Source organism: Agelaius phoeniceus, chromosome 29, assembly GCF_051311805.1.
Source record: "Agelaius phoeniceus isolate bAgePho1 chromosome 29, bAgePho1.hap1, whole genome shotgun sequence".
In the NCBI taxonomy this organism is placed as follows: Eukaryota; Metazoa; Chordata; class Aves; order Passeriformes; family Icteridae; genus Agelaius; species Agelaius phoeniceus.
Window position 1 is genome coordinate 2,686,147 of NC_135293.1, and position 23,445 is coordinate 2,709,591.

The window sequence follows — 23,445 nt, forward strand, 5'->3', positions numbered from 1 at the left end:
CCCCTTGGTGCCTCACTCACCCCCTTGGTGCCCCATTCACCTCCTTGGTGCTCCATTCACCCCCTTGGTGCCCCTCTTACCCCCTTGGTGCCCCACTGACCCCCTCAGTGCCCCTCTTACCCCCTTGGTGCCCCACTGACCCCCTCGGTGCCCCTCTTACCCCCTTGGTGCCCGTTCCTGCTGGGCTGGCACTGCCTGGCCTGGGCACAGTGGCTGCTGCCCGTGGCTGCCAGGCTGCTCTGCGTTTCCGGGCAGGTGAGCAGAGCCTGTTCTACCCTGGGGCTGAGCCAAAGTCCACAGGTGATGCCAAGGAGCCAGGAGCTCTCCACGCCCGCCTCAGGGCGTGTGCTGGCACCTGGGCTGGCACCAGCAAGGGTTGAGGCCCCACTGCCCCAGGAGAGAGCTCTGGAATCCCTGCCCTGGGCAGAAGCAGGACCTGAACCATCGGATGGACAAGGACCCTTGGCCACGTGGTGATGGCACCTGGGGGCATCCCCCCCTTTACCTGGGCAGCCACATCCCCGTTACCTGGGCAGCATCACCCCTCATCCCTTTCCTCCCAGCCTCCTGGGTGCCCCAGACCCCTCTCTCCCCACATTTTGTGCCCACACAATGAGGGAACAGCAGAACCCACCCCAAACCTTCCACCCGCACCCTCCCAGCATGCCCAGCCCAGCCTCTCCCGCCCATGGTGCCTCCAGGCCGGTTGTTCACACAGTTTTATTTGCTCGTTTTTGGGTGTTTTACAAACAACGGGGTGGATGGGATGGGATGGCAAAGGGAAAGGAATTCAAACGGCTTCGGCACAAGTGAAAAGCTCAGGGGCACGGGAAGTGCACTTCAGCAGAGCTGGGAGGGGACGGAGGGGCTGTGGGGCGGGGTGGGGACGGTGCCGGGCCCAGCAGCCGCTCCTGTCACACCCCACGCCCCGCCCGGGGGCTGCTCCTGCCCCCCACCGCCCCCAGGGCCAGACTGGGCTGGGGGTCAGAGCCAACCGAGGGGCAGGGGGTGCCAGGGGTGGGGAGAGAGCCCCAGACTGGGGCTGGGGGCATTGCAGGGCCCGGCTGGGATGGGTGGGTGGTGCTGGCCCCTGCTGTGGGGTGGCAAGAGGTGACATTGCCCCCAGGACTGCGGGGACACCTGGGCCCTGCTCTGCAGCAATGGGGCTCCAGTGATGCCCAGCAGAGGATGGGCGGGCAGGAGAGGCCCCCATGCCCTGGCAGTGCCCTCCCAAACCCCCCTAACCCAGCCCTGCCTCTCCCAGGGGCTGTGGGTGCCCGGCCAGGGCTCAGGACAGGGCTGGCACCCCCTGAGCCCTGCAGTGACTCCAATGGGGGCAAAACTGCAGCCTGGGTGGCACCTGGGGGACAGCAGGGGTGGCAGGGGGACAGGGGGTGGCACTGCTCACACGGGGGGAGTGTGGGGGAAGGAAAGGCCCATCCTTGGGGGAGCTGAGCCCCATTCCTGGCTGCTCAACCAGCGGCGTCCTGGTGGGCTGGGCAGCTTGGGCGCTGCCCCACACACGTTTTGGGGGATCCCTGGGCAAAAGGAAGCCTCTCACATTTGGAAAAGGATCCCTCACCTGGCTGCAGCCTGCCCAAAGCTCCTGGAGAGCTCAGGGGCAGCTGATGTGGGCACTGGGCACCATGGGGCCCCCCCTGCCTGCCCCAGCTGGTCTCAGTGGGGAGGAAACGCTGGTGCTGGTGGTGAAATCCCCACTGAAGGGCTGGGGTGCAGGGTTAGGCTGCCCTCTGTGGGACACCAGACCCCTGGCAGCTCCCAGTGCCTAAATTTGGGGTGAACTGGGGATTCCCCCAGCCTGGGGAGCCCCAAAGCTGCAGCCCAGGAGCCCAGAACGTGGCTCTGCAGAGCTGCTGAGGGGCAGAGAAAGGAAGGGAGCAGGAGAAGAGGATGCTGGGCCACCCTGCTGCTGCCACGAGGAACCACAGGACCCCCACCCCACTCCTGCCCCACAGGGCTGAGCCCCCCAAGCTGCCCCAGGGGGACACGGGCACAGTTCAGCCCCCTCAGCTGGCACAGTGAGGGCTCCAAGACGTGGAGCAGAGCCCAGGAGGAGCAGAGCAGGCTTGGGGACAGCCTGGGCTGACCCTGCAGGATGGGGTCAGCCACCCCCACGTGGCTCTGGCCATCAGCACAGCCGGGTACCAGGGAGGGATGGGCGCTGCCCTCCATGCCCTTCCCTCGCTGGCACAGTTCAGCCCCCTCAGCTGGCACAGTGAGGCCTCCAAGACGTGGAGCTGAGCCCAGGAGGAGCAGAGCAGGCCCTGCAGGAGCCCCAGGTGGCTCTGGCCATCAGCACAGCCCAGTGCCAGGGAGGGATGATGGACGCTGCCCTCCGTGCCCTGCACACGCCCTGCCCTGGAGGCCTTGGGGAGCGCGGGGATGAGGAGATGGAGCAGAGACGTCCAGGGGCAGCCGGCGGCCAACAGAGCCAAACCCGGCCCTGCTGGATGATGGAGGCACGGAGGGAGGGGCTGGCACGGGGCTGGCACGGGGCTGGCACGGGGCTGGCTCCGGTGCCCGCCGTGGGCTGCTGGCTCCCGGGGAGTCATCCACGGACACAGCGACGTCCTCCGATCCCCTGCCCGGCGGCTCCATCCTCCGACGGCGGCGGGACGGTGTCGGTGACAGAGGGGCTGTGGTGGGGACGGGTTGGGCGCACCGTGGGGCGAGGGGGGGCACTAATAAATACCACAGGCAGCGCTGGTGGGGGCGGCACGGGGCTGGCACCGGGCACGCGGGGCGGGCATCCCCGCTGTTGGCACCGCGCTGGATCTCCCCGGTTGTGCAGAAAGAGGGGCCGGTGTCCGGTGGGATGGGGGAAAGGGGGCTCGGCGTGGGGCTCACATCACCGTGCAGCACTTGCAGCGCTGCTTCTTCACGTCTGTCTCCTGCTCGGCCTCCTTGGCATCTGTGGCGTTGGCGCCCTGCCCTGCCGAGCCCTCCTCGCCCAGGGGCTGCGCGGCCGCCGGCTCCAGGGCGGTGCCGTTGGGCGGCGTGTGGTCCTTGAGAGCCGGCTCCGCCTTGCCCTCGGCATCCTCGATCACCACCAGCTCCGCCTTGATGGTGCCCTCCAGCCCCAGCACCTTCTTGGTCTCGTTCTCATCCTCCACGTTCTGGTAGCCCATGAAGATCATGGTGACGGGCTGCTGCTCCTGGCTGCCCTCTGTCCCCTCGCCCGGTGGCACCTTGGCTTGCAGCCCCGTGATCTCCCGCCTGGGCGTCGCCTTCTGGCTGCCCGTGCCGCCCTTGGCCGGGGTCTGCCGCCCTCCGGCCTCGCTCAGGGTGGCCTCATCCGCCTTGTGCAGGAGCTCATCGACCTCGGAGGAGCTCAGGGGGTGCGCCCCGTTCTGCAGGGCGCCGTCCTCGGCGCTCACGGCGTGCACCACTGCGGGGACAAGAGAGGGAGGGTGAGAGGGGTCGGCATGGGGGCACCAGGTGAGCTGGCAAAGCTGCTGCCGTCAGCCTCACTCCTGTGTGACCCCTTCCCCTCTCCAAAGGTGCTGCCACTGAGGCTGGGACTCCCAGAGCATCCCAACCCTCCCCTCTGTGGTCACAGAGCGACCCCTTCCCCTCTCCAAAGGTCCTGCTGGGACTCCCAGAGCATCCCAACCCTCCCCTCTGTGGTCACAGAGCGACCCCTTCCCCTCTCCAAAGGTCCTGCTGGGACTCCCAGAGCATCCCAACCCTCCCCTCTGGGGTCACAGAGCAACCCCTTCCCCTCTCCAAAGGTGCTGCCACTGAGGAGGGAGGGTGAGAGGGGCTTGGGATGGGGGCACCAGGTGAGCTGGCAAAGCTGCTGCCGTCAGCCCCAGTTCCTGTGTGACCCCTTCCCCTCTCCAAAGCTCCTGCCATTGAGGCTGGGATCCCCACACCATCCCAACCCTCCCCTCTCTGGTCACAGAGCGACCCCTTCCCCTCTCCAAAGGTGCTGCCACTGAGGCTGGGACTCTCCCAGCACCCCAGAGCTGCTGCCAGACCCTCTCTCATCACCTGGCAGCAGCCAGGGAGACTGAAATAAAAGCCCAGTGGAAGGAGCTGTTCCCAGAGCCTCAGGCGCAGTGAGCCCTGCAGGAGCCACGGCTGTGTGCCAGGCCAAGCTGCCATGGCAGGACAGAGTCTGCTGGCAGCCAGGGCTGCTGTGACACTGCCAGGCCACCAGTGCCACCTCTGAGCCCCCAGGGATGCTGGGCAGCTGCTGCCCTGCCGTGTCCCCACCGCATGGGGCTCTCCCACCCCACTGCTCGTGGCACTGGGGGCAGAGATGTCATGGCCAGAGCAGACAAGGGCTCGTTGTGTTCTCCACTTGACCTGGGCCATGATGTGAAGGTCAATGGGCAGGCACTGAGACAGGGACAGTGACCAGCCTGGCAAACAGAGGGGCCATGGCCACACAGAGGGGCTGAAGGGGAGCGCTGTGTTTTCCTTGAAGAGGGGTTTGGTCCACTCAGCCACCACAGTTCCCACTAGGATGCTCCACTTCCACTTCTGGTCCTTGTCACCACGATGGTCCCTTGGGTTTGGCTGGTCCTTGTCACCATGATGGTCCTTGTCACCACAATGGTCCTTTGGAGCAGATTCCCAGATGTTCCCAAAAGCAGCAGGAGCTGCAGACAGGGACCAGTCCTGGTGCTGCACTTCCACCATCCCCATCAGCCACTCTCCCTGCTGCCAGCCTGTGGGACAGGCCAGCACGGTGCTGGTGCACATTTCCTGCCCATGGGACAGTGTTGGACAGCACAGATCCTCTTCTCTGCTCTGCAGCAGTGCAGGGTCACGACGTGCAAACCACCTGGACCATCCACCCCGTGCTGCCATGACAATCCTGCGATCCACTGGGCTGGGGTTGGTGAGGGATTGTCCTCAGGAGCAGCCCCTGCCCTTCCTCATGCTGCTGGGATGTGCAGGTGGCCTCTCCCTGTCCCCTGCCACCGGCGTGGGCCGGCCCGTACCTTTCAGCTCGTCCTCGTACACCTTGACCCCCTGCAGGCAGTGGTTCTGGGGCAGCATGGTGGTGCTGGACAGGACCTTGGTCTCCCCAGTCACTCTGTCCTTCTCCACGGTGATCTCCACCGAGTACATGGCTGGGACACAGAGAGGACAGCGCGGGTTACGGTGCCTGGCGGCAGCGTGGAGCATGGAGGAAGCGTTGTGGTGCTCAGCAGGGACCAGCAGGGCTCAGCAGGGTGAGGAGGTGTTCAGAGGTGCCCAGCAGGGCTCAGGAGAGCTCAGCAGTGCCCAATGATGCTCAGCAGTGCCCAGCAATGCTCAGCAAGGCTCAGTGGTGTTAGCAGCGCCCAGCGGTGCCCAGCAGGGCTCAGAGGTGCCCAGCAAGGCTCAGCAGGGCTCAGAAAGGCTCAGTGGTGCCCAGCAGGGCTCAGGAGCGCTGAGAGGTGCCCAGTGATGCTCAGCAGGGCTCAGTGGTGCCCAATGATGCTCAGCAGGGCTCAGGAGCACTCAGAGGTGTTCAGCGGTGCCCAGCAGGGCCCAGTGGTGCCCAGCAGGGCTCAGAAAGGCTCAGCAGGGCCCAGCAGGTCCCAGCAGGGCTCAGAGGTGCTCAGCAGTGCCCAGCAGTGCCCAGCAAGAGTCAATAGGGCCCAGCAGGGCTCAGCGATGCTCAGCAAGGCTCAGTGGTGCCCGGTGGTGCCCAGCAGAGCCCAGCAGGTCCCAGTGGTGCCCAGCAATGCCCAGCAGGGCTCAGTGGCACTCAGCAGCACCCAGCAAGGCTCAGTAGAGCCCAGCAAGGCTCAGCAGTGTTCAGAGGTGCCCAGCAGGGCTCAGTGGTGCCCAGCAATGCTCAGCAGTGCCCAGCAGGGCTCAGTAATGCCCAGCAGGGCTCAGAAAGGCTCAGTGGTGCCCAGCAGGGCTCAGGAGCACTCAGCAGTGCCCAGCAGGGCTCAGTAATGCCCAGCAGGGCTCAGAAAGGCTCAGTGGTGCCCAGCAGGGCTCAGGAGCACTCAGCAGTGCCCAGCAGGGCTCAGCAGTGTTAGCAAGGCAGCAGCAAGGAGCAGTCAATGGCAGAGGCAGGTGTGGCACCCCTGGCACATCCCTCCTCCTGGGACCCCTGTCCATGCTGGTGCTGCTGCCATCCCCGTACCTGCAGGGCTGCTGTGGCTCTGGGGCTGTGTCCGTCTGTCCAGGCAGTGAGAAATGCTGCCCTTGGGGCCTGGCTGGGAGCCAGGCTCATGCTCAGGGAGGTGCAAACCCCATGAGGGTGCTGGAGCTGGCACAGCCCCTCTGCCCCCATGGGATGGGTGACTCTTGGCATCTCTCCTTCCACTCCTGCAGCAGGGTCCCCTCAGCCCCATCCAAGGACCCCAGGATGGGCTCTGCCCCATGCTGGTGCCATGATCTGCCCTGAGCTCTGCCCCAAAGCAGAGCAAACCCCCCCCAGCCCAGGCAGGCTGGCCCCATGTGCCCCACAGCTCCCTGTGCCTGGCACTGCTGCCTCGCCCTGCACAGAGCAGCTGCAAACAGAGCAGGAAGGGTGGAACTGGAGCAGAAACAGGGAGCAGGGCTCAGGGAAGGGCCCTGAGCCACAAACCAACCGTGGGGTGAAAGCAGAACCAATGAGGGATGTTCAGTGCCCTGGGCTTGGGAAGGCATCGAGCAAGCTGAGGGTGGCACAGAGGGCAGGGGAAGCAGCCTGGAAGGAGCTCAGCGGGCACCTACCCGCCTTCATCATCTCACTGCCTTCCACTGCCTTCATGGGGCTGCTGGAGAGCCTCTTGTCAGCTGGAGATGGAGAGGAGACACGGCCTGAGCCCTGCTGTGCCCCAGAGTGTCCCCCCATGGCCCACCCAGAGCACACGGGGCCAGGGCTCTTGTCGGGCTCTGCCCACCCATCCTGGCCTCAGGGCAGCAGGAGGGCACGGCTGGTGCTGAAACACGGCCAAGGGGGGATCAGGATTCACCTACCCTTAACTGTGCCCAGGGGACTCTGCAAAACAGAAGGGAGAGGTTATAGGAGCTTCCAGGAGGTGCCACAGAGGCTCTGTGTGCACACCCACCACCCACACACCCCCAAACCCACCAGGGGTGGGCACCCCGACCCCATGGCCAGCAGCTTTGCCCACCTTCTGCGTGTTGGGGACAGCCTCAGCCTTCTTCTCCTCCTTGGCTGCTGCCTCTGCCAGGTTCTCCTTGGTGGAAGCCACTGAGCTGCTGTTCTCCAGCATCTCCAGCTCCTTCTCCAGCCTGCAGGGAGAGCCAGGGCTGAGAGCAGTGTGGGACAGGGAACTGTGGTGCAGCCACACAGGGCAGGGGAGAGGGGACACCCAGATTGTCCCCACAAGGTGCAGGGACACACAGGCTCTGGTGTGGCTGTGTCTTTGCAGAGCAAAAGTGTGGGAACCCAGAACAACTCTCTGGCTGTCAAGACCCCTGCCAGGGGGCACAGAAACCCTGGCACAGAGCCCAAAACTCCTGTGAGTTTGATTATTACCAACCTTAAATGAAGATCAGCAGGCCACAACAGTTTAGGTAGAATAATAGTGAAGTTATCACGGGGTGGAAAAGTAGATTTTGGGGTTTTTGGGATGGGGGTTCAGGAGGCAAGATGGAGGGAACTGGGTGTGCCCAGCCTTGCTCCTTCTTCTTCTTGGCCTCCATCTTCTGCTGTGATGGTGGCACAAGTTGGGAATGGCAAATATCAATAATGGCCAGAGCAACAAGCTCCAGTGGTGTCAGAATTCAGGAAGGGAATTCAGGACATCCCTGGAGTGCCAAGAGCCCTGCCAGGGGCTCAGAGACCCTGGCACAGAGCCCAAAACACCTGTGGGTTTGACTGTGACCCATGGAGCAAATCACCAACCTTGTATGAAGATCAGCAGCCACAACAGTTTAGGTAGAATAGCAGTGAAGTTATCACGGGGTGGAAAAGTAGATTTTGGGGTTTTTGGGATGGGGGTTCAGGAGGCAAGATGGAGGGAACTGGGTGTGCCCAGCCTTTCTCCTTCTTCTTCTTGGCCTCCATCTTCTGCTGTGATGGTGGCACTTTGGGATTGGTTTAGAGTAGAGGTGCACTGTCTAACACAGGTGGTAGTATTCCCTCAACCTGAGACCCCTGTGAGCACCATCACACAGCAGCTCCAAGCTCAGCGTGCCCTGCCTTGCTCCCAGCACCTGAATCTCAGCACCCACCTGCCCAGGGATGCTGGAGGGGTGCCCAGGGGTCTCTGGAGGGACCTTTGTGCCCTCCAACTGCACCCCAACACCCATCCCCACACCAGCCCCGTTACCTCTGGATGGTTTCCTCCAGCTCCTTGGTCTTCACCTCATCCTCCTGCATCTGTTTCTTCATGGCCTCTTCCTCCTCGGAGGCAGAAGCTGGGGCTCCCTCCAGGAGCCATCTCTCCCGCAGAGCCTTGGACTGGGGAGCACAAGGAGGGGATCACAGTCCTGCCCTCCCCAGCCAGGGCGGGCTCCCGGGGGGGATTCTCACCTTGAGATGCTGCAGCTGCCTCCTGTCATCCTCCAGCTGCCGCCTTTTGTTCTCGATCTCCGTCTGACGCTTCCGCTTCTCCTGCAGGGACGGGAGCGGCGGGGAGGGGTCGGTGCGGGGACGGGGAGAGCAGCGGGGCCAAGGGGGAACCCCCGGGGATTGAGGCTCCCGGTGTGAAAAATGTGTAATTTATGATTGGCTTTAGGCAATTGTTCCAGTGAATATTGTACGCGTTGTGTTGGAAAGTGGTGCTGTGTTAATTCTCTTGAGTAGTGTGGTAAATGTAGTTTTAGGTTATAACAAAGAGTTAAAATAGAAACGATGCTATGTAAGATACTTTTTTTTAAAGAAAGGACTCACACCGGGGTAGCAGCCACAGGACACCTGAATGTTTACACCCAAATCTTTCAGAGAAAGAGAATTTATGGCCCTCTTATCAGAAGAAACGAACTTCTTCCCACCTCGAAGGCGCTGTCAGGATTCAGAGGAAGAAGTTGACACTGGCCAGAGAGAATCCTGTGTTTGAATGGAATTTATGCATCGTGTATGAGGTGTATGAATATGCAACAGGCTGTTGCTTTTAAGGGTTAATCCTGTGTTAACTGTGTCCTTTTTCGGGCTTGTGCTGCCCAGAAAAAGGTACCCGAACTGCCTGTAACTCTTTGTCTCTAATGTCTCATATTGTCCTAATTCAAATTGTCCAAATTATTATTACTAATCGTATTACTATTTTTAGTAGTATTTTATTTTTTTATTTTAGTAGTATTTTATTTTTTATTAATACTAATCGTATTACTATTTTTATAACCATTTTATTACTATTAAACTTTTAAAATTTTAAAACCAAAAATTTTTAAATTTTAAAATGTTTAAAAATTTTAAAATTTTAAAATTTTCAAAAGAAGAGATTGGCGTTTTTTCACACCAGCCTTGGGAACACCCCCCAGCAAGGCTGGTACCGAATCCCTGCTCTCCCTGGCACAAACGGAAGCATTGAGGGTGTGGAGGATTTGCTCTGCTCACCATCTCCAAATGTCACCGCTCCCCTCGGCCGGCCCCGCGGGCTCTGCCTCGTCCCCCCCTCGCTGCCACCCGGCCTGAGGCTGCTCCAGATCATTTCAGCAGAGTCAGGCCCGGCGCTTTCTGCTCTGCTCCAGAACAATTTGCCCTTTGTGCGGCAGAGATCGGCCGGCTGCCGGCGGGGCTGGGCACCGGGGCTGCGCTGGGTGGGTTCAGGCAGCCCCCCCTGCCCTGCTCTGAGCTGGGAGGGGTCGCTCAGCAGGGCCCCCAGCTGCTCCCTAATTAATAGATTATATACCATATAGTTATTTATAATTAGTTATTTGTAATTTATATATGTATTTGTAATATGTATTTATACAATAGAGTTATTTATAATAATGTTATTAATATAAAATATAATATAGATATAATTAGTTATTTGTAATTTATATATGTATTTATAATATGTATTTATATAATAGAGTTATTTAGAATAATGTTATTAATATAAAATATAATATAGCTATTTATAATTGGTTATTTGTAATTTATATATATAATGTATATTTATAATATATATGTTTATTATATAGTTATTAATAATAATATTTTTAATATAATATATAATAGAGTTATTTAAAATTAGTAATTTGTAATTTATACATAATATCTATTTATAATATGTATTTATATAATAGAGTTATTTATAATAATATAATTAATATAATATATAATAGAGTTATTTATAATTAGTTATTTATAATTAGTTATTTATAATATATAATATATTGTAATATATTGTAATATATTTATAGAATATAGTTCTTTATAACAATATTAATACAATATATACAATATAGCTATTTATAATTAGTTTATTATAATTTATATACATATATATATTTATATAATGTATTTATAGAATATAGTTATTTATAGAATATTATTAACATAATATATGTAATATAGTTATTTATAATTAGTTATTTATAATTTTTACATATTATATATATTTATAATATATATTTATACAATATAGTTATTTATAATAATATTATTAATATAATATAGTGCCCATGCTGGGCATGGCTGGAGAGCAGCATCCTCAGCCCTTCCTGGGGAAGGAATCATCACTCATTTCCCTCACTTGGGGCTCGTCAAGGCGCTGCCTCCTTAATTAAACCTCTCAGCTGCCTGTTGCTCGCTCTGTCCCTGTTTCAAGCTGTGGCACCCCAAGAAGAGCCCCCACCGGGCCGTTCTGAGTCCTCATGGAGCTGCTGGAGACCCCCAGTCTGGGGCTGAGCACCTGCCCCGGCTCTCCCGCACCCTCCTCCCTGCCCGTGCCTGCCCCTGTGCGCCCTGGGGACAGGGAGGGACTCACGGCGATGGCCTGCAGCCTCTCCTGCTGAAGCGTGCTGGCCTCCACGACCCTGCGGAGAGAGAGCAGAGAGCAGCTGTGAGCAGGGATAGCACGGGCAGCTCACTGGGACAGCGTGCAGCCACCAGAGCGGGCACTGTGGGACACAGACAAAGGCTGAGCCCTTCCTTCTTACCATCTGCTTCCTCCTCGCTACCCTGGCACCAACCACCCCTCACTGCTCAGCTCCTCCAGGCACCTCTTGGCCCCTGTCCTGCCCAAATCCTGCCTTGCCCAGCCCCTGGAGCACTCAGCTCATGCAGAGCCAGTCCTGGCGTGGTGCAGATGGAAGCTGTGAGCACGGAGGGGCTGGAGCAGGAAGAGGTTGGAGCAGGATGGTGCTGGAGCAGGATGGTGCTGGAGCAGGATGGTGCTGGAGCAGGATGATGGAGCTGTGAGGGGCTGGAGCTGTGAGGGGCTGGAGCAGGAAGAGGTTGGAGCAGGATGATGGAGCTGTGAGGGGCTGGAGCAGGATGGTGCTGGAGCAGGAAGATGTTGGAGCAGGATGGTGCTGGAGCTGTGAGGGGCTGGGGCTGTGAGGGGCTGGAGCAGGGCCCTGCTGGCTGCCCTGTGTTCCAGTCTGGCTCACGCTTTCCATTCCAATTTCCAAGCCCTTTCTTGGCTGCTCACACCTTTCCCCGGCTGTGACCTTTCCGGGCTGCACACACAGACACACATGTGCACAGACACAGTGACACATGTGCACGGACAGACACACACATGTGCACAGACACAGTGACACACTCGTGTGCACAGACACACTCACACACACATATGTGCACAGACAGACACACACATGTGCACAGACACACCGACACACTCGTGTGCACAGACAGACTGACATGCACATGTGCACAGACAGACACACTCACACACTCGTGCACAGACAGACTGACACACTCATATGCACTGACAGACACACACGTGTGCACAGACAGACACACACATGCACAGACAGACACACAGACACACTCAGACACACACCCAGCAGCCTCTGCCCCCCGTGGGCACCTCAGCAGCCCAGCCATGCCAGGACCCCTCCATTGCCAGCCTCCTCTCTGGCCCGGCACGGCTCTGCCAGGGATCATCAGGGATCATCCCCCACCCGCAGCCACCTGTCCCCAGGGTGTGGTGACCCTGCCCAGCCCAGCCCCGGGGCTCCAGGTGCGGGGCAGTGCCCGGTGGGACCGGGACGCTCCAGGGGAGCCGCTGGCTGCTGGCCAGACGGTGCTAATGAAGCGCTGAGCTGCGGCACTAATTAGGGTGGGAGGCGCTGAGGTATTGTCAGGGACGGATCAGCTCTGCTTCCTTCCGAGAGCAAGGGGCAGAGGTGGGCTCCGTGCGCCCAGGGAGGGAGTCTGACAGAGATGGGGGTGCTGAGCCCCACAGATGACACCTGGGCTGTGCCCTCCTGTGTGTGTGCCCTCCCAGGGGCTCCCCACTGCCTGTCCCACCACTCAAACAGGCTCTGCAGGCTGAGAGGAGCCTCTGCTCCCTCCTCGAAGGCAGCGACAAACTGGGAGCTGCTCAGAGGCGCCGTCCTCCCCTCACCCCACACCCTGGGGATCCCTGTGATGCACAAAATCCAGGCCAGGAAAACAAACCCTGGGGAAGGTGTTGCTTTTGTGGTGGTTATTTTTGTGCTGTTTGTGCTGCTCCACCGGCGCAGGCGCAGGGCTCTGCTCTCACACCCCCGTGTCCCCCGCGTCCCCTGGGGTGTCCCCTGTGCCCCTCACCACCCCACACCCCCTCATCACGAGCTCCCTCCTGCTCTGGGTCCCCTCAGCCCAGCCCTTGGCATCCCCGCACTCCCAGCCCTGTTTCTCTCCTGGATCTCGCCCTGTTCCACAGATCCAAACTTTTACAGCATTCCTGAAACATTCTGTTCTGCTTTTTCCTCCCTCCTCCATCCTCTTTTATTTTCCATTATTTGCTGCAGACTCCACATTCCCAGGTCAGACGCCAGGAAATCTTCCTGGCCCAGGGAGAGACACAAAACAGCCTGGATGCCCCTCGCTGCAGCCTCTCAGAGCCTGCTCAGACCCTGCCCTGGGGGCTCTGATCCATCCTGGGGGGCTGAGCAGGGACCCCCCCAGTTCCTGCTTGCTGGGACAAGGCACTGAGGTGGAGGGAGGGGGTCCCAGGCCCCCCAAAACCCCCATCCTGCCTGCCCTGACCTGTCTCTGGGGCCCTTGTGACTGATGGAGGCGGTTCCCTGGCGACGGTTCCCTGGCAACGGTGCCATGGCAACGGCGCCATGGCAACGGGAGAGTGCCAAGGGGATGTGGGGGGATGCTCAGGGGGATGTGGGGGGATGCTCGTGGTGGCTGAGGGACCACAGGGGCTGGGGTGCCCTCCCCAGGCCTGGCACCCCGACAGAGTGCCAGTCAATGCTGTGGCATCACCGGGGCCTCCTTAGGGCTTCTGGTGCTCCTGATCCATCCTGGGTGCCAGCAAAGGTGGGGAGGTGATCCCAGGAGCCACCGAGCTCCTCAGGAGCCACCAGCCCAGACAAGGAGCAGGGAGAAGGAGCAGGGACATGGGGGATGAGGCCCTGGGGGCTCCCAGGAGCCATCCCCAGGCCCGAGGCTGGACCCACACACACACACACACACACACACACACACACACATACACACACACACACACACACACACACCCGTGCTCTCCCTGGGCTCTCCTGCTCGTGGTAGCAGAGGGACCACAGGGGTTGGAGTGCCCTCCCCAGGCCTGGCACCCTGACAGAGTGCCAGCCAGAGCCGTGGCATATCTGGGGCATCTTTAGGGGTTCTGGTGCTCCTGATCCATCCTGGGTGCCAGCAAAGGTGGGAAGGTGATCCCAGGAGCCACCAAGCTCCTCAGGAGCCACCAGCCCAGACAAGGAGCAGGGAGAGGAGCAGGGACATGGGGGATGAGGCCCTGGGGGCTCCCAGGAGCCATCCCCAGGCCCAAGGCTGGACCCACACACCCGTGTGAGCACACACACACACACACACACACACACACACACACACACACACCCGTGTGAGCACACACACACACACACACACACACACACACACACACACCCGTGTGAGCACACACACACACACACACACACACACACACACACACACACACCCCCGTGTGAGCACACACACACACACACACACACCCACACACACACACACCCGTGTGAGCACACACACACACACACACACACACACACACACGTGTGAGCACACACACACACACACACCCCCGTGCTGTCCCTGGGCTCTCCCTGGGCTCTCCAGCTCTTTCCAGCCCTGCTGATGCTGCCGTTTCCCACCATCACAAGGGAAGCCCGTGACCTTTTGTCTCCTCCCCGCCTGACATGAAACAATAATGTTTATTTGCCTTCCTCCGCTTTTTCCCATTAGCTCATCCGAATGTGTGAAGAGCCGTTTCGAGCTGCTCCCCTGCCCTCCTCTCCCTCCCCGCCCGCTCAGCCCCGGGCTGGGGGAGCCCAGGAGAGCTCCCTGCATGGGCACCAGCGCCGTGCAGGCGCGGGCTGTGTGGCAAAGGCAGCAATCGAGGCATCAGCGCTGATTTCCAGCTCTGTTCCATGCCAGGAGCCCGGAGTGACGCGGCCGCGGGGAGGATGCAAAGCTCTGTCACAAAGCCATGAACAGCGGGGCCGCGATCGAACGCCCCCGACGGCAGGAGAGGGAGGGGAGGGAGGGGAAGGGGAGGGGGCTGCAGCCGCCCCGGGGCCGCCACGCATCAACCATGGAGGGAAATGCATCAGCGGCAGCGGGATGGGCAGGGATGGGCAGGAATGAGCGTGGCCATGCTCAGGTCCTGCTGCATCCATCCAGGGCATCCCCCCCTGCCCTGCCCCACGCTGTCTGCATCACCCCAGCGCCCATCACACTCCTCCCAGCGGCCTGCACAGCCTCAGCCATCCCCCTGCCCGGGGAGGGGACAGGGACAGGGACAGGGACAGGGACAGGCGGGGGGAGGAGATGGCAGCCCCAGGCTCCCGAAAAACGCAGATGCATTAGAGCAAGCCGAGCTGCCTGATTGATTCTTCGGGCTGAGACGTGGGCTGGGAGTGCCAGGAGAAAATGGATCCCATGAATATTTGATGAACGGAGGCTCGGGGAGGGAGTTTGATTGGAAAATTACAGATCTTTCAAACAATGGTTCAAGTGCCCTCCAAACACTTGGGTTTCCAGCTCCTTTCCAGTTAGAGGAGCAAGGAAACTCCCCCCAGGATTCATGAATGGGAGCGGAGCCGGCTGCTCCCCACCCCCAGGGGCACTGGCTGGCCAGGACAGGCAGTGCTGGCACTGGCCAGGATGTGGCACCTGTCCCCTGTCACCAGCCGTCCCTGGGTTCCTGCGTGCCAGGAGCAGCAATGCCACGAACACAGGCACAGATGATGTCCCAACGAGGCAGCAGGAAGGTGGATCCAGGCAGGGGCACCCCTGGGAGCCCTGACACCCAGACAAGGAGCAGGGAGAAAGAGCAGGGACACGGGGGACGACACCCTGGGGGCTCACAGGGAGCTCAGTGCTCGGTGCCAAGCCCAGGGGCTGGGCCCAACCCAGGAAAAACCTGTCTGGGGCAGGATCCACCCGGCTCCTCTCCCTCCTCCAGGCTCATCCTTGTCCCTGACAGTGGCTCCTGTCTGGGACCTGGGGGCTGCTTGTCTCAGGATGCACTGAAGGGATGCAGGAAGCTGGGCTGTGCCTCCAGCCCCAGCCCTGTCCCAGGGCACCTCCTCAGCTTTCCTGGGCCACCTCCTCAGCTTTCCTGGGCCACCTCCTCAGCTTTCCTGGGCCACCTCCCCTGCTGGAGGCCCAGCTCAGCTCCCAGCTCAGTGCAGCCCCATGAACCCCCACCCCCCTGGGGAAAGGGGCTGTTTCTGGCCAGGAAGCAGGAACACCAGCAGCAGCAGCTTCCCAGGAAACCTGCTCCAGGTCCTCCCAGTTCCTCCCAGCAAGGCAGGTCCAGCTGGGAGGCCCTGTGAGCTCTGAACCCCCTGATCTGCCAGCCCCAGGCAGGGCTGGGTGCTGTGTTGGGGAGCTGTTTTTGGGGTGTGTTGTGGGGTGTTGTTGTTGTAGGGTGTTGTTGTGGGGAGCTGTTTTGGGGTTTGTGGCCTCCTCTGGGACAGCTGGGAAGGGTGACAGTGCTGCTCCAGCTGGACACACGGACAGGAGGACAGAGCTGATCCCTTCTGGAGGCAGCAGGGTCTGGCCTGGGTTTTATTTCTCCCTGGATGCCAGCAGAGAGCCAGGGCTCGAGTCCCTTCCCAAAGGACTTATGGCAGAAATCTCAGTTATTTCTCAGGCAGAAATCTCCCTCCTTCCCCTGCAACTGCCACCTTCCAGCCAGGGAAGGCAGGACCAGGAGAGCCCTCACTCCAAGGACACCCTCAAAGCCAGGGGGACAGCAGCCAGTGAGACAAAGCAGCAGAGCAGCCAGATGTGAATGCAGAATCTGCAGCTGCTCACGAGCTCTGACAGCAGCAGGAGCAGAGGGCACAAGAGCAGCTCCAGTGGGACCAGCACAGCCTTTTCCAGAGTTGGAAACTTTCTGCCAAAGCTCCCTGGGCACCAGTGGGTTGTGGCAGCCAGAGCCCTCCTCCAGGCACTGCCTGTGCCAAGGCAGAGCAGGAGCCAGGGCAAAGTGCCCACCCCAGCAGTGCCCACCCCAACACCCCTTGGCTGCCACGGAGCCAGGGTGGCACTGTGGCAGCACCTTGCCGTGTCCCCAGCTGCCCTGGGGCCCTCCTCATCCTCCAGCCCCTCAGCCAGGCTCTGGAGCTGAGTGGCTGGAGGGGTTCTGTTGTTTTTCTTCGTGCCTGTGCCCCCCCCACCCCGGGTCACTTGCAGATTTTCACTCAAAATAAAGAGATGTTGGCAGGTGCTGGAAGGAGAAACCCTTTGCAGCCCTCTGTGGGCTGTTTGGCCCTTGCTGGGAGGGTTGGTGCAGAGCAGGGTGAATGTGGAGCCCAGGAGCCACCAGCCTGTCCAGCACCATCCCCCAGCTCAGCCCCAGCCCAGGCTGGCAGCTCCTCACCCCCTCCCCAGGGCACGGCACACCCCGGGCTCTGCCCTTCCCCTCGCTGCTGCCTTCTGGCAAATCACGCACGTTTTCCTCCCCAAAGAGGCTCCTTCCTGCAGGGACTGTGGAGCTGCCCCAAGCCCCGGCCCAGCAGCACAGGGAGCCCTCTCTGCCTCCCCAGCCCTGCAGCTGCTGCACCCCAATTCCCACAACAGCCCTGCTGCTGCCCCCAGCTCAGTTCCAGCCCCAGAGCCCAGGACGCCCCCAGCCCACCCCTCCCCAGTGCTCCATGGCCTCTCAGGGCTCCCATGTGCTGAGAGGGACCTGTTGAGCACCCCTCGTGTCACCACCCAGTGCCACAAACGGCGAGGTGCCCACGAGGGTGAGGTGCCCACCAGGAGCAGAGGGTGGCTGACCCCAAAGCGCCTGCAGGAGCACCCAGTGCCAACCCCAGGCAGCTGCTGGGGTGTTCACCGTGCTGGAGAGCCACCAGGCCTGGGTGAGACAGGGCCAGCGCTGCCTTCCAGCACCTCGAGCAGCCCCCCAGGCCCTGGCACCCTCCTGGTGTCCCCAGAGGGGCAAAACCAGCAGGACAGTCGGTGGCCACCAGCCCCTAGTGGCCTCTGCCGGCTCCGTCCTTCCCCCACCCGCCCGGCTCCGGTCAGGGCCCCACCGCAGCACACAAAGGATGAGGCCGGGCTCCCCGAGTGTCCGTCTGTCCAGCTGGGACCCGGTTCACCAGGATCCCCCCGGCCACAGCCGCCTCCCCAGGCCAGGGGCCGGGGGTGCAGCGCAGGGAGGGGTCCGCAGCTCTTCCCACCCACTCACCCCACCACACGCAGCAGCAACAACAGGTTCAAAACACAAAAATAAACGCCCTGTCCACCCCCTCCCCCCGATTCCTGCACCGCTGCCAGCCCCGACGCCCCTCGCACCCTCGGCACCCCCGCACCCCAATCCCGGGGCCTCCGCTGCTGCCCCCCGAGCCGGGACCGGGGAGGGGCCGCACCTGCCGAGCGGCCCCGGGGGCAAGGAGGCCCCGGGATGGGGGTCCCGAGCCGCGGAACCGAGGGCATGGGCGCCCCCCGTATTGGGGTCCTGAGCTCCGGGATCCGGCGGGATGGGAGCCCCCAGTTTTGGGGTCACAAGCGCAGGAACGGGGGGGATGCGAGCCCCACCCCCGGTTTTGGGGGGTCCCAAACCTCAGCACGGGGGGATTCAAACCTCCAGAACCGGAGTGCTGAATCCCCAGAATCAGGGGGGTGCGAGCCTCCGGTTTTGGGGTGCCGAGTGCCCGGGAGCAGGGGGATTTGAGACCCCGTGTTCGGACTCCCAGCCGCGGCATCGGGGGTGCGGGAGCCCCCGGTAGGAGCTCCGTGAGCGGGCGGAGCGATTTTCCCGCAGCCCCGTGCGGGGGTCCCGAGCCCCGGCCCCCGCTCCCCGCTCCCCCCTCCCCGCTACTGCGGTCTCAGCCGGCGGGGCCCGGGGGAGCCGCGGCCCCGGTACCGGGATCCCAGCACGGCTCCGGTACTCACTCCATGGTCCCGGCGGCGGCTCCGGTGGGGTCGGGGAGCGGCGGAGCGGGGCCGGCGGCCGCCGGCGTCCCGGCGCTCAGGGCCCGGCGGGCGGCGGCATCCCCGGCGGGGCTGCGGGATGCGCAGGGATGTCGGGGCCGCGCCGGTGCTCCCGCCTCCCTCCCTCCCGCACAGCTCCGTCTGCCGGGCGCGCCCCGCCACTGCCGCCGCCCATCAGCCGGCCTCGGGCCGCGCTAGGGTTGGGTTATCTGCTCCTGGGGGTCCCACAAGGGTCCAGACCCCCTCAGCCGGCCTGGGGGGGGCTCTCGGAGCTGGGGCAGGTTCTGGGGGTCCCGAAGCGGGTGGTGGGGTGGGTTGGAGGGGCTGCAATCAGAGCCTCTCCATGAGCACAGCCCCTGTCAGGGTGTAACCCCCACCCCTGTGAGTGCAGCCACTCCGTCCTGCCCCACTCCAGGAACCAGCGACTCTTTGCTCCCCCTTTCCACTCCCCTATTTCCCAACCCAACGGCCCTGATGGGCAAACTGCCGCAGGAAGCCCTGAGCCACCCTCCGTTGGGAAATCTGCCCAACGCTGCCGGGACAGAGCTCTGCTCTTGGCCCCAGAGCAAGCCGGGCTCTGCAGTGAGGGTCAACACATCCCCCATGCCCCCCACCCCCTGCACCCCTTTTGGCGTTCCAGGTTGATGCAGAACAGAGGGAGGAAACTGCCCCTCTGCCCACAGCATCATCCCAGAGCCACCGGGGCTCTGGAGGAGGTGTAGGATGGGGGCACAGCACAGTCCCTGTGCCACCCGCAGCAGCCCCGGGGACACCGTGGAGTCTGAGAGATGTCCTGGGGCCCCGCTGCTGCCACCTCCCTGCGGAGAGGGGATCCGTGGCACTTCGCTCAAGGAAAAGAGGAGTCGGGGCTGAGGAGCTGCTCTGCTCCTCATCTCCCACTCCGGGGGAAGCTGCACAGAGCTCCCCGAGCCCTGAATTGCACAAAGCAGCAACACCCGGAGGAGGAAGCAGGAGGGAAACACCCGCCCCCATCCCAAGGCTCAGCCCCTGGGGGGATTTAAGCCCCCCCAGCCCAAGCAGCCCCAGCGGTGGTGGCAGTGTCCCCTCTCTGTGCCACCATGGTCACCGCTGGGCTCCTCATCCTCATCCTGCTCCCAGCTCTGGCTCCAGCAGGTAATGAGAGAATTGGGGGTGCCAGGGCACATCCCCAGGGTGGGAGACAGCAACGCCGGCCTCCAACCACCACCTGCACCCACCAGGCACCCAGGGGAGCCAGATCATCGGGGGAAAGGCTGCAGCACCCCATTCCCGGCCCTTCATGGCCTCCATCCAGCTGGACGGGGAGCACGTCTGCGGGGGCTTCCTGGTGTGGCCCAGGTGGGTGATGACAGCTGCCCACTGCTTCATTCCCAGGTGAGCCTCGTCCCCTGGACACGCTGTGGCCCCTTGTAGCCACTCAATCTGCCCCCCTTGAGTCCCCCTGGCCATCCCCCTCGTCCCCGGCGGCCACCAGCGCCCTCTCAGCCCCGCCTTGGCCGCAGGGGCAGCCCCTCGGTGCGGGTGGTGCTGGGAGCCCAGCGGCCGCAGGAGCCCGAGGAGTCCCAGCAGATTTTCAGCGTGGTCGAGTCCATCGCCCACCCGCTGTACACCCCCCGTGCCGCGGACAACGACATCCGCCTGCTCCGGGTGAGCCTGCACCACCACCGGGCACTGCCCCGGGGGCTGAGAGGGACATGGGGTGCCCCATGGCCCTGGGGCTCTTCGAGGGATGTTGGGTGTCCCACAGCCCCAGGGCACCGGGAGGAGGTTGGGTGCCCACGGCCCCAGGGCACCGGGACGAGGTTGGGTGTCCCATAGCCCCGGGAGGGAGGTTGGGTGCCCCACAGCCCCAGGGCACCGGGAGGAGCTTGGGTGCCCCACGGTTCTGGGGCACCGGGAGGAGGTTGGGTGTCCACGGCCCCAGGGCACCGGGAGAAGATGGGGTGCCCCATGGCCGCAGGACACCGGGAGGGAGCTGGGTGTCTGTCCCACCACCCCGGAGCACCGGGAGGGAAGTTGGGTGTCCACGGCCCTGGGAGGGAGGTTGGATGCCCTACAGCCCCCAGGACACCGGGAGGAGCTGGGGTATCCACGGCTCCGGGAGGGAGATGGAGTCGGCCGGATGGTTCACGGCCCCAGGGCACCGGGAGGAGGTTGGATGCCCCACGGCCCCGGGGCTCTGGGAGGAAGGCTGGGTGCCCCACGGTCCCGGAGCACCGGGAGCACGTGGGGTATCCACAGCCCCAGGACAGCAGGAGGGAGCTGCTGTGCCCCACGAGGGGCCGAGCCGACACTAGATGTCAGTGCTTCTCCGGAGAAGCAGGACCGCGCCTGGGGTGTGCTGGAGGCACTGAGGACACACCGACTCTGGCCGGGTCGGGTCTCTACAGCAGACTGGGACCAGTGCAGAGGGGTGGCAGGGAGGGGCCCAGCCTCTGCAGGAGGAAAGGCAGGGCTGGGAGGGGTCAGCAGGAGCAGCTGGGGGGCTCTAGCCCAGCTCAAAGCCACCCACGGCCTCGCTGCCCCCAGCTGAACGGGTCGGCCACGCTGAACGAGTTCGTGAAGCGGATCCGCCTGCCCTGCCCGCACATCGACCTGAAACCCGGCACCGTCTGCTCCGTCATGGGCTGGGGGGACACCTCCAACTTTGGAGAGCAGCCCACGGAGCTGATGGAGACCAACACCACCATCGTCAAGAGGAGCCTGTGCCGGACGCTGTGGAGGGGCAAGGTCTCTGCCAACATGCTGTGCGGGGCCAGCCGCAGCGCCAGGCTGCAGGGAGTCTGTTCTGTGAGTGCACCCCCAGCCCCTGCCCCTCACTGACCCCTCCGGGGGACCCTCAGATCTCCCTCCCATCCCCTCATTCTGCAGGGAGACTCCGGGGGACCCCTGGTCTTCAAGGACAAGGTTCATGGCATCGTTTCCTTCTCTGGGGAGAGGTGTGGGGACCGTCGGTTCCCTGATATCTACACCAAGATCTCCAATTACATTGACTGGGTGCATCACGTTGTGCGAGGGTTCCGCCCTCGGCAGGGGCGGCTGAAGCCCTAGGGTGGCTGGGAGTGCTGGGGGCAGGCGGGCTGGGGGAAGAGGGGCTGAGATCTCTCATGGGAGGGGAGAAGAAAGCCAGAACTTCCACATCCTCCAGCTCTGGAGGGGCTGGGGGCTGATGCTCAGGGCTCCAGGGCAGGCCAGGAGCCCCTCTCTCTGCCCATTGGCAAGGGGTGTTATGCACCCCCCAGGCTACACCAGAAGCCCCACATACATCCTCCTGCTGTGTCAATATTTACCTTCCTCAATAAACCTTCAGCCCCCATCCCATTGCTCCCTCTCTGTGTTCTGATCCCTCTGATTGTCCTGGCTGTGTGTGGATGGAGCAGGGGATGCAGGAGGGAGGGGAGTGCAGGCCCTGCCCCAGAGGAGCCAGGATCCACATCCAGGAGCCAGGATCCGCATCCAGGAGTGCAGGCCCTGCCCCAGAGGAGCCAGGATCTGCATCCAGGAGCCAGGATCCACATCCAGGAGCCAGGATCCGCATCCAGGAGTGCAGGCCCTGCCCCAGAGGAGCCAGGATCCGCATCCAGGTGCTGCCACCCCAGAAGCATCCCCAGCTGCCTTCCCGCCGGGGTGTGGCTCCCGGTCCCGTCCCAGCCCGTCTCATCCCATCCGGCCTCATCCTGTTCCATCCCGTCCCGCACTGCGCCCTCCCCGCCGCTCGACGTGACCCCCCCAAAGAGGGGAACCACAGAGGGGAACCACAGACACCCCCCGAGGGCAGGCGGGCTCCCAGCTGCGCTGGATCCCGGCTGGAGCCTCGCCCGCCTCCCCCGCGCTCAGAGCGGAGCCGGGTGCCCGCAGTGACCGGAGCCGTGTGCCCAGGCGCTGCGACACGTGTGGCCGTGCCCGGTGTCTCCGGGGACAGACCCAGACGTTGCCTGCTCCTGGCTGTTTGTTTTTAGTTTTTATTTGCAAATTGCCGGCACAAATTGCCGCGGCTGCTGCTGCAGGGCCTTGCGCGGGGTCAGGAGATGCGGTGGCTTTGGGGACATCGAGCAGAGGATGGATGGATGGATGGATCCCTGCCGGGGATCTTCCAAAGGAGCCCCAAATCGCAGTGGGGTGCTGGCAGTGACAGCGTGGGGCAGAGACCCCCTGGAATGTCGGGACAGCGCTGCCAGCCCGAGGGCATCCGCGCTGGCAGAGAGCCTGGAGAGCCGGCGCCTGTCCCGGCTTGTCCCAGACCACCCAAAAACCGGTGGGAAGGCGGCGCCTGACTCACAGCCGTGTTTTGGAAGCTGCAATCTCCCGCTCATCATCACAGGAGCTGCCGTTGCCGCCGCAGCCGGTGCCCGCGGGCTCGGCACGGAGCCACCGCCAGCTCCGGGGACCGAGCCCTGCGGCGGGGCAGGAGCGGCAGCTGCCGCGGGCAGGGAGCGCTGCCGGCGGCCCTGGAGGAGCCCAGGCCACACAGCACCGCCTGTGGGATTATTATTAAGATTAAAAGGTCCTTATTTATCCCTGTGTACGTTAGGCAGTCGCAGGGGGCTCGAATCCCATCCTGCCCGCCAGGGAGCAGGGGAGGGGGCTCATGGCCGGAGCCAGGCTGAGGTGCCTAGAAAGGCACCTAGAAAGGCATGGGCAGTGTTTTGAGAACTCCTGAACACCCACGCTCAAAGCAGGGGGACGCTGCTGAGCTGGGCGAGCAGAGAGGGGATGTAGCAGAACCGCCCATGCCCACCCTGGGCTGTCTGAGATGACTTTTCCAAGCTCGATGGTTCTCTGTGATGGCTCCGAGGGGATTGGCCGGGGGTCAGGGGCTGTGCCATGCCGGCCCCAGGCACAGGGGATCCGGCTGCAGTTCCTGTGGAGCTCAGCACGCCAAGCCGCAGGCTGCTGCCCGGGAAACATCCCCACATCGGGACCCAATTACCGGCAGGAATTGTTTTGTGAAATAC

General features: G+C 62.0%; 2 protein-coding genes across 4 annotated transcripts; one reads left to right on the forward strand and one right to left on the reverse strand.

The window, feature by feature from the left end:
- Positions 1–704: 704 nt before the first annotated feature.
- On the reverse strand, positions 705–18,676 carry PALM (paralemmin). 3 transcript variants are annotated; one of them, XM_054650182.2, is made up of 9 exons: positions 18,452–18,676; positions 10,848–10,896; positions 8,465–8,545; positions 8,262–8,392; positions 7,098–7,218; positions 6,940–6,961; positions 6,694–6,756; positions 4,974–5,105; positions 705–3,409 (listed from the first exon to the last, which is right to left on the reverse strand). In XM_054650182.2, the coding sequence occupies exons 1-9, from the start codon at positions 18,454–18,456 to the stop codon at positions 2,865–2,867; spliced, it is 1,149 nt and encodes a 382-aa protein (XP_054506157.1). In that variant the 5' UTR covers positions 18,457–18,676; the 3' UTR covers positions 705–2,864. The 3 variants fall into 3 exon arrangements, with proteins under 3 accessions (XP_054506157.1, XP_054506158.1, XP_054506159.1); XM_054650183.2 differs by lacking the exon at positions 4,974–5,105 and having other exon boundaries at positions 18,452–18,627; XM_054650184.2 differs by lacking the exons at positions 4,974–5,105; positions 6,694–6,756 and having other exon boundaries at positions 18,452–18,626.
- Positions 18,677–19,422: 746 nt separating this feature from the next.
- Positions 19,423–21,541, forward strand: PRSS57 (serine protease 57). The gene is made up of 5 exons (XM_054650395.2): positions 19,423–19,624; positions 19,711–19,864; positions 19,993–20,137; positions 21,020–21,280; positions 21,362–21,541. The coding sequence occupies exons 1-5, from the start codon at positions 19,570–19,572 to the stop codon at positions 21,539–21,541; spliced, it is 795 nt and encodes a 264-aa protein (XP_054506370.2). The 5' UTR covers positions 19,423–19,569.
- Positions 21,542–23,445: the final 1,904 nt, after the last annotated feature.